This window comes from Lytechinus pictus, chromosome 12 (assembly GCF_037042905.1).
Source record: "Lytechinus pictus isolate F3 Inbred chromosome 12, Lp3.0, whole genome shotgun sequence".
NCBI classification, from domain to species: domain Eukaryota; kingdom Metazoa; phylum Echinodermata; class Echinoidea; order Temnopleuroida; family Toxopneustidae; genus Lytechinus; species Lytechinus pictus.
Window position 1 is genome coordinate 4844645 of NC_087256.1, and position 10112 is coordinate 4854756.

The following is a 10112-nucleotide window of genomic DNA, read 5'->3' on the forward strand; positions in this document are numbered from 1 at the left end:
GTTCATCGGGCTTGCATGCACAATTGACATTTGAGAGCGATCTCTTTCACGTTAAACGCAATATCACAACTGAAGATAAATTTCCCAACGAGCTCCTAACCTACCGCGGATTATTACCATGTTTAATACAGTTCGTTTTCATAATTGGCTTTTATGACATTGCTGTAGTGTATCCTACAATATTACATACAATGTTTCTACACAGAACAGTGTAGCATGAGTGCCTGAGACTGCCATAGCATGTTCATCTGAGGAAGAAACATATATTGGGGCGGAGGAGCTGTTTATTGTGCCCTGTATCAGTGTACAGTGAGTTTACAGCCAGTCACGTATTGTATCGCAGCAATGGCTTTCCAAGGAATGACAGACAGAGAATTAATGGCCATCGCCAATAATATAGGATTGGAAATCGACGAGCTTGGTGTCCATCTAGGCTTCACTTGGCGCAAGGTCCAGTATTTCCAGTTACGTAATATACTAGGGTTCTACCTTGGATCAAACTTCTCTGGTACCATGGGGATGCTGCATTCTTGGAAGAAGATGAGGAGAGAGCCCGTTAATGAACATCGACACATTTTTGCGAACTGTCTTGTGCGTGCTGGTTGGGTTAACCTATCCGAAAGAGTGCTAGAAGGTATGCCTATCAAACTTGCAAACGCATACAACGCACTTGCAAGTTGCATTTTGGTTGCAGCCTGTAAACCACGTTTAAATTGATCCATACTTGATTATATCGATAATACAATAGATTTATGGGTATCCAAAGATATTTCGGGTTTTTTCTTCAATTTTTAAAAGGATAATTTATGTAAGCTCTACCCTTAAAACAAAGAGCTCCATAAGTAGTGAGGTATCATTCCCAACCAAGAGGTATAAATTCGCAGAAGCTGACAAAATTGTTTAATATCAAACAAGCTGAAGCATCATAGGCACAGTTTTTGTAAATATGCATTGTATTAAATCATGGAGTTCTTTGTGAGCAGCAGCAGCTGCGTTATGGCAAGTCTATTGAAAACTGTTAGTGACGCTGACATTGATTGACAGATGATATCACTGTAGGATTCATTTCTACTTTTGAAAAGTGGAACCGCTCTATAAGCCAACAAATGGCTTTAGTCTAGACGGTTGGGGTCCAGGGGCCCTGTAGGGATACCCCCCCCCCTCCCCTCGAAACCCACCGTAACAAATTTAGCGACATGACATTTGTTGCTCGCCCCCTGAAAATAAACACCTAGCTGCAACGCCCCTGAATCCTAGTTAATGCATTTTTTTATATTTGTAAATGCTAATTTTAGAATCATTGGTTACCTCTGGCGCTTTCTCACAGTATTTTCCAATAAAGTTATTTTAGTAAATGTTTTGGTCTCCTGAAATCTTGCATGTTACTACTTTCAATAATTATGTGTACTGTGACTTGAATAAATAAACATAAATGGAAATAATGATAATAATTGTGTGTTTAAACTATTATTTCACATATGCAGGCAAATTCATTCCTGAGGCGGAAAACATGAATGACGTGATACATCTAGGGTCCACCGTCATAAACAAGTTGCTAATCCTCGCCGGGGTGTTGATTGTTCTGCTTGCTATCGTATGTTCTGTGTTTTGTACGAATCTTCTTCTCTTACCAACGGAAATTAAAGAACTTCGGAAACATCTCATTAATTACTATAATACACGCTCTTGCGACATCAAGACTGTTCCCTGGAATGATTCCAGTATTCTAGATCTTGATGATTTGTTCATCAATTTGAATCTCTTGCAACGTGGCGTTGACAAAAATAGCAATTTGGTGCGGGAAGACATTTCATATACAAAGCTTTTCCAAATACAAAAGAAAGGAAAGGTTTCGAAGAGGATTCTCCTAAGAGGTGCGGGAGGGACTGGAAAAACAACACTCTCGTGTAAAATAGCCCATGATTGGGGTAGTTGTTTGTGGGGGTTCTCCATCAGGTGTACCCCTTTACTAATCGTTCTTCAGTTACGGTTGGTTGACCCTACGAACAGTCTTGGTCAAGAGGTTGTGAACCAAGGTCTGGTTCCGACAGATCGACATGGAAGTATAACAGCTGACTTAATAAACAGCTATATAAGCCAGAATCCAGAGAGTGCTATCATCATATTCGATGGTTACGACGAGTATGTATATGGAAGTTTGAAGGAAGACGGCAAAAAGGGAGTCCTCGATATTCTAAGGTATAAATCATTCAGAGATACAATGGTGATGGTCACATGTAGACCGTGGCGAATAGCAGACTTTGAAAATTTTCCGGACTACACTCACGTCGAACTGACAGGATTTACCTCGGAAAACGTGGTCGCCTATGTTAATAAGTTCTTTCTGCACAACAAAATGAAATCGGATGACCTTCTGAAGTGGCTTTCTGGTGGCAAGTACCCTGACTTAACAGACCAAATACTGAAGGATTCGGAAGTCTTGCCGTGTGATAATTACTACTTTGATTGTAGCATTGAGGACATTTCCTTCATGGCAAGATACCCTCTGTTTTTGGCCATGTTTTGCGAGCTCTCAAAGAATGGAAGCTTCCTGACAGAGACTTACACCGTCCCTGACGTGTTCAATAATATCATAGAATACATGTACGAACAATATATTAACAAGATAAAGGATTCTGAAAGGGGAGACCTCGTTGATTTCGACAATCTAAAGGTGTTTCTAGGAAAGCCAGCATATGATAGTTTTTGGGGACAGCCCGGTCCGATTCAGAATGAAAAAACTGTGTTCACTGCAGAGGAGTTCAAAAATGATACTGTCTTTAGATTAGGTAGTGAAATCGGATTCCTAACCAATATTCCAGAAAATGACTATTACCGGGGCAGGATGCCTCGACGAAAAGTCTACACAACGGTATTCTTCCATAAGTTCGTCCAAGAGTATTTTGCGTCTTGCTATTTTAATCATCTACATGACAATTTTCCTTCTAGAGCTAACAGAATACAACATATCTTTGCCAAGGATAATACCTTCATCTTCTTTTGTGCCTCATCGGCAAAGGTAACAACTGAAGAGATGAAGCAGTACATAGAGAGCGATTCACATCTTTTCGTCAAGGAATATGTCCACACCGCAGGCTCGAAGATTCCAGCTAGTTTTCAGGGTTTAGTTGGTAGTATGAGCGAAGGGAGTAAGATAGAAAATTCTTATACTAATGTACAAGGTCAAAATTTAGTGCCTTTAGTTGGCCGCATGGAGGGTAATAGTAAGTTAATAAATTCTTTTAATTTTGGGAATGGAAATTACAAATAGAATAAGGTGGAGATGACAAAAAGGAAGACGAGGTGGGCAACACACAGGAAGCATAAAACGGACGAAAACAAGAGGACGAAGAAGAAAACACGAATCTGACGAAAATATGTAATAGGCACATGTTACATGTGATACTATGAAAAATCTATCAAGATTCAATCCTGAACAGTGAGACAGACGATCACATGACCATACACAATCCAGTGACGTATTCAAACCAAGCAGACTTGTCATGCTCCCTTGTATATCTTAAAGAAGACACTGCTAAACCTACCTCTGATGGTTCTCTGCTGATGAGTATATCATTTTGGCTAAACGGTGTAGAGTAATTTTGCGATGCAAATTGTATAGGAAGGATGTCCTTCCTATACATTCCGGGAAATTCCACAGACCTAAGAAAAGAAACACTTAAGTAAACTGGCAATCCAACATGGGATGGTGGATTTTACACTAAACCATACTTACCATGCTTGCTTTTGAAAATCGTAAATGACAGAGTATAATTCTAGTAATGATGACTTATGAAAATGGTAAGGGTTCTCATTCCAAATTAATCAACTTGTGAATTGTTATGTATCCTGTTCACAGCTGAGATATGGTTATTCCATTTAAGGAAAGAGATCCCGAAAACCTTACTATTGACAGACCCTTTACCATGTTAACCGCTTTTTCAAAGTTCTTTCAGAAAGTGATTTTGTCATAACGTTGAATCTTCTCAACAAGAGAAATATTATGGTTATGCTTTCGAGAAAAAAATATATAATTACCTATGCCATGCTAGGTTTTAATGATTAAAAAATCACCATCAATAGACAAAATGTTACACATCATTGGTATATGCCTTGATTATGCTAAAGCATTCGACACAGTAAATTATGCTACTTGGAAATTGCAAAGTTGCAAGTGTCCGGTGTTCAGTTACTTAGCTCCCAGAAAACAATGTTTCTAACAAATCATAATGTAAAATCAGTCAGGGACATTGCCGTGTTCCTACATTGTTCACTGCACTGTATATATTAATTATTGTTACTCGTTTGATGTTTAGTTGTTTATTCGATTCGACGATGAGTCGAGTGTGTACCAATGTAAAAAAAAAGAGTCCTCAGTGAAAGAAAGGAAATCCTTTATGTGGATCCAGACGCATATATTTCTTTTACTTATGGTTGTTTATAGTTTAAAAAATAGATCTTTTGTTTGTGTTTACGTAAATCTTCTTTTTTTCAAGTGGTTACTAGTATATGCTAATATGAATGCTCTTTCAATTTCAGAATAAATTAAATAAAACAAAACATCATCCGTTTTTTTAATACGATTGCCCATTTCGCCATACTTGTTTATTCATTTGTATTCGTTAGAGATTGAAAATAACTTTCCCCACAAAACATTAAAATGATAGTACTCCACACATGGAGATGATTCAATGCTTGTTAATATACCAAAATGAGTGAGAAATGGAGAATGAAAATGAAATATGGGATTGATGAAATTTTTATGAGAGAAATGACTGCTTGAAACAAGAAAGTAGGGGAATGGTGGCCAAAAATACGAAGAGCATAATGGATTATAGATAGATAGGAAAGGGCGGGGCCAGTTTGTCAAAAGATGAAATATAGGAATGGGAGGGTGTGTTTTTGAGTGTTTGTGGGTGTGCGTTGAGGGTGGTGTAGAAGATGACCCTGTATGACTTAAAACAGAAATTGATGATCATTAACATGATTATCACATTCGTCAAATAAATAACGGTGTCACTTAACGACCTTGTTCTGCGTTATTAGGCATATTCATGTATATAAATATGTATATAATATATATATATGTGTGTGTATATATTTGTGTGTGTGTGTATGTATTATATAATCATCGTCACCATCACAACCGCCATAGTCATCGTCACCATCACATCCGCCTAAATCACTAAAATAAACATACATCATCATCATTACCATAATCATGATTTCCTAATCGTTACTATAACAATCATTAGCATGAACATTATCGCTAACTGTCAATCCTCTCATCAATGCTTCAGCACTAACAATACAACGTAATTACAATAACAACAACCTGGTCAGCTCCCATTATTTACCATTAAACTTCCATTTACATGAATCAACAAAACAGTCGCTTCCATATTTTGTGTTCTTTAATTGCACAAATATTAAAGACAATGTATCAAATGTTGTTTAGTGAAGATGGGTAAGTATGGAAACTGGAATTCACGTAATTAAACATTATCAAAAGTTCAGTAGGAAATAGTAAGTCTCAATTTAATGTGGACTGCTTAACCTTATTACTGTTTCGGACAATTATGTCGTGAAAACATAAAAGAATGAACAATTATTCCCCTTCAAACAATATTTTTGGTATTTAAAATGGAAGCAAATTGACTGAAAAAAGTATTGCCATTATTTACGAGTACTCATGACATATAGAAAGGCAAGAAAATGTTTTAATGTGTCGAATAAGTGAGTAAGTTTAGATAATGTCATGATATGAACAATAAATTCGCCGAGTAGTGTGTAATGATTCTTGTATTTTATGTACAATTTTCAAACCATATTACACTTTGTAAAAGGGCATATTGGCTACAAAATGCTTCTATTGTTTTGAATCATTACTCTTCGACTGTGCACATTCAAATTGATATTGTTGAATTACCTGATATCATTTCATATGGTACATGTCAGGTTGGAGAATGGCAAGCATACGTCATAGTCTAAAGAAAACATATTACCATTCCGAGATTTATCCTTTGTATGGAAAAGCGAACGAGTATGTTCGAATCCCCCAAATTAAGAGGTTGTGTGTGCTATATACATTAACTTTATATTGCCAGTGCCACCCCCCCCCCCCGTTACCTGCGTCATCTGTCTATTATTTATTGAATCATTTATTTCTCGGGCACATTATTACAATATTCACCATACCATACAAGTCTTTTTATAAATTGATTTTATGAAACTTGTGAATATATATATACCCCCCCCCCCCAATAATATAAAAAGGATTGAGATTTTTTTGATCCATTCATTATTCGGCTGATAAAATAGGAATGGATTGATCACAAGCTGTTCAATTAAGTTTCATCTTGTCTAGCCAAGCTAACACCTCAGCTCGTTTGCTTCCCTCCAGATAGTCCTCCTCATTATTCTTTGCTCCTGCCTTCCATTTCAGAATGGACTTCTTGAAGGCATCCTTTGCTTTCAGCACGGTGTTGTTTCGCCATAGATTCACGGTGTCCTCCTGCAGATCTAGTGATGTCTTGCCTCCCGTCAAAGACCTCCGTCGCATACGAAGCGTAGGCATTCCGTCAGTTGGTAAGGTCACGTTACCGCTATGCAGGTCAGATGACCGAAACGTGGGTTGCTCTTCAATCTTAGGATTCCTATCGATCATGAACAGTTCTCGAGGAAAGTGGGTAGTGATCTCTGGGATGAATCTCTTCGGAGGTGGAGGAGGTTTCAGTTTGGGTGGTTGGCTTAGATATCGCGGGGACGTTCCACCACGGCGCTCCCTCCAAAGGTCGTGTTCGTGTCTAAACTTCTTGGTGAATAACCCGTAGAGTTCTGGCTGGAATTCGGAATTGATGGAGAGTTTGGTCTGGCTAGCTGGCAAGTCGAAAGTGATTCCTCTGGAAATAGACTGGCGGGCTATGGCTCGTCGTATTTCAAAGGTTTGTTTATCAAGGGCTTTACTTGGTATCCAAGAGAAGGCAGATTGTGTTCTGGTCTTAGCGGACCTGCTGTAGTTCGGCACGGAGGCAGCATTCTCTAGCCTAACCCTCTCGACAGGGTCATCTTCTGGATCATCTGACGAGTAATCCGACTCAGCCGCTCCACCATCTCCATCGTCGTCGTCGTCGTCATTGTCGCATTTATCATCATTAAGCCATTCCAAACCATTATATGGCATGCTTGACTTACGGCTGATGCTCTCACGAACTCTATCCCAGTCAGCAAGGTCCAAAGACGGGAAGGAATCCCTTGATTTGAAGTCTGTTGGCCTCCTATGGACCTGCTTGAAGACATCATAAACAGTACACATCGCTGAGGAAGTAAAATAGACCCAGTATTTCAAACAACCGCACCCATGTGTTGCATCTACCAGGTTGACATGCCTGAGGGGAGAGATGGAAACGGTAGTCGGAATCAACAAAGATATAATAAAAAACTGACTTTTTAAAAACAAATTATTTCTTTCAACGTCGTCATATATGACAAAACAATTACACAGTTGAAAAAATATATATACAACGCTGTTTACTATATGAACCTTACAGTAATTGATTAAACAGTTTAAACAAGTGTTTAAATCTTAAGATACAAAGTTTAATTTTCAATATCTAATCTTCAGTAAATTAAACATGATTGTTTAAACGATTAAACAAATACTGTACGGTTCATTTAGTAAACAGCGTTGTATAAAATCTTAAACAGCGTTTTTAATATAGTTTACAGTGTATAGATAAACAATGGCGGCAGTGATAATGGTGTGTCTGAGTGAGACTTTTTAAATTGAAATACGAGGTATAATAGTTTTATGAGCCAGCAATTTCTTTCCTAATTTATCTTCTTTTATATATATTCCTTTGTCCCTCTCGTTTCAATTTTCTCAAATTTTATATTTGTTATTACTTCATAATGTCAAAATGAGTTATAATTTTGGGGCAGAACGTGATATACGAATGTTAATTTCTTAATGGTCGCAAGAGAGCGAACCAAGCCAGAAAATTTATTTTTAAAATGAAAAATATCGAATTTGTGAAATATTTTGACATAATAGCCGTTATATCATAATATGTACGCCTTTGCTTTGATAACATGAGCAGGGATATGAGGATAAATGGTTCTAAGACAATAATTTGTTATAATGTCAAATGACCCGAAGGATTAAAAGTGGAACTGTAAACAGTGCCGCTTTAATGCATGGGATATCCTTCAAATTTAGTTTGTTTGCAAAAGTGGTTATATCCACTTTAGACCATTCAAATAAAATCTTTTTTTTTAAATTCTCCTATATTGCAATATTCTTATGCGAAACTAAATTGTCATGATGACACTGTATCATGTGAATAAAAAATTAGGTATGAACCAAATCTGCCTGTCTTTAAAAAATATATTTCCCCAAAAAATTACTTATGTGGATCTAGCCCCTTTTGCAAACTAACTGAAATGGATCTATCCAAAAAAAAAAATTCTTTGCCATTTTTGTTCACTTTTTAATGGGAATATCAACTTTTCTTAGGTATAATCTTATTGAGTTACTACAAATCTATAAATTGAGACCAACCCAAAAAAATCAAATTTGAAAATGAGCTCTTCAAATACAGATAATAATTAGTTGAGTTTGTATTATATATATATGTTTTCTTAATAGAACACACACAAAATCGTCTAGCATGATAAAACAAACAAGAGATTGTATAATCAATTTTTTTCTCAATTTCAGTAATGATGGAAACGAATGGCACCAATCAAAATACTTTGGCACATCATGAGCATAGAAAATTCGTAATTTTAAGGAGAAAACCACTGATACATATTTAATTAATTCCTCTGATAAATATAAAGTAATTGATTTTGACAGAGAATATACAGGAAAATATCGGATTGTTAGTATTATCACTATTAAGAAAAAGAAAATTAAAGAAGCCGAAGAAAACTTACTGCTTGTATCACACTGCAAATCACTTGTCTTCTAATCTCTTTTATTGTTCGCGCTTGAGACATAAACATGAAAAAACTGCAAAATCTTGACGAAAGCTCAAAAGAACGATAACTTGTCTACAATACGAGGGGAATGACGTTGCTTTCTCCTATACTTTCTCATGTTATCTTTTGATCGATTTACTTTTAAGCAGTATCTTGGGACACTTTCTGTGTTTTTCTAAAGGTAACACCAAACAAAAGATTTATTGATTGAGGTGGGGAAAATGGGAGAGGGCGTTTGTCAAGTTAAGTTTCTTATCCCCATGAGATACCGTATGCATGTTCAGTATATATCAATCATAATAATTGTCAAATCGTATTGCATGAACTAGGTCATGCATATGGATAATTGTAAGCACTAATTGCAAATACGCTTCCCTACCAAGGATAACGTGTACCCAGACAGAAAACATTGCTTTCCTTACTTGAATGTTTTCATGTTTGGTATCATAAGGCGGTTTCAAAAGAGTTGTGGTTTCACAAAACCTATCAACGCTTTGTCGATCACAACGGTATGGTCGTCTACTTGTTGTTTACATATTTTTGTTTATCAACAAAAATATAGATTGACTTGAGAAATTTCAATAATCCTTTCTATCTTTATGCGATTAGGTGAATTAATCCTCATTTTCTTTATAAAATGAGATTGTGCGAATGAAATCCTACTAAAGGTTTTGTCTAATCCTAAAGGTCGATTTCTTAATGATAAACATGATATAGGTATACTAATCATGTTGACGATAAGGTAAGTCCCTATATTTTGTGGAACCACGCCTCTTATTTCACTATCGATTTATTGTTATCGATCGTCCTTGGTTCAATCAAAGAAGGAGTGTATATAGGTCGGACCAAGCTGTACAGACACAAATCGATATCTGTTAACATAACTATCGATCATCTTCCTCGCATTGGTGCCCTGCTCATTATTATATAGCTGCCACTATTATCAGCAGAAATATATCTATCCTTGCTGGGGGTAATTATTATCTTGTAGACAAATCGTTCTATGGTCTGTGACCTATTTTGACAATAGTCGTGTTTTTAAATAATCTAAAACGAAAAGAATTGACTGACACTGCTCGAGATAAATTGAGCTGATAAAATGTTTTATCCATAAGGTTGCTAAAAAAGGT

The 10112-nt window shown here is 36.5% G+C and overlaps 2 protein-coding genes across 2 annotated transcripts; one reads left to right on the plus strand and one right to left on the minus strand.

The window, feature by feature from the left end:
- Window positions 1–48: 48 nt before the first annotated feature.
- On the plus strand, window positions 49–4581 carry LOC135156157 (uncharacterized). The gene is made up of 2 exons (XM_064107679.1): window positions 49–634; window positions 1485–4581. Exons 1-2 carry the CDS (start codon window positions 346–348, stop codon window positions 3269–3271), a joined length of 2076 nt encoding a protein of 691 aa, XP_063963749.1. The 5' UTR covers window positions 49–345; the 3' UTR covers window positions 3272–4581.
- Window positions 4582–5396: 815 nt separating this feature from the next.
- On the minus strand, window positions 5397–9165 carry LOC135156142 (uncharacterized). The gene is made up of 2 exons (XM_064107590.1): window positions 8938–9165; window positions 5397–7388 (listed from the first exon to the last, which is right to left on the minus strand). Exon 2 carries the CDS (start codon window positions 7313–7315, stop codon window positions 6344–6346), a length of 972 nt encoding a protein of 323 aa, XP_063963660.1. The 5' UTR covers window positions 7316–7388; window positions 8938–9165; the 3' UTR covers window positions 5397–6343.
- Between the last annotated feature and the right edge of the window lie 947 nt (window positions 9166–10112).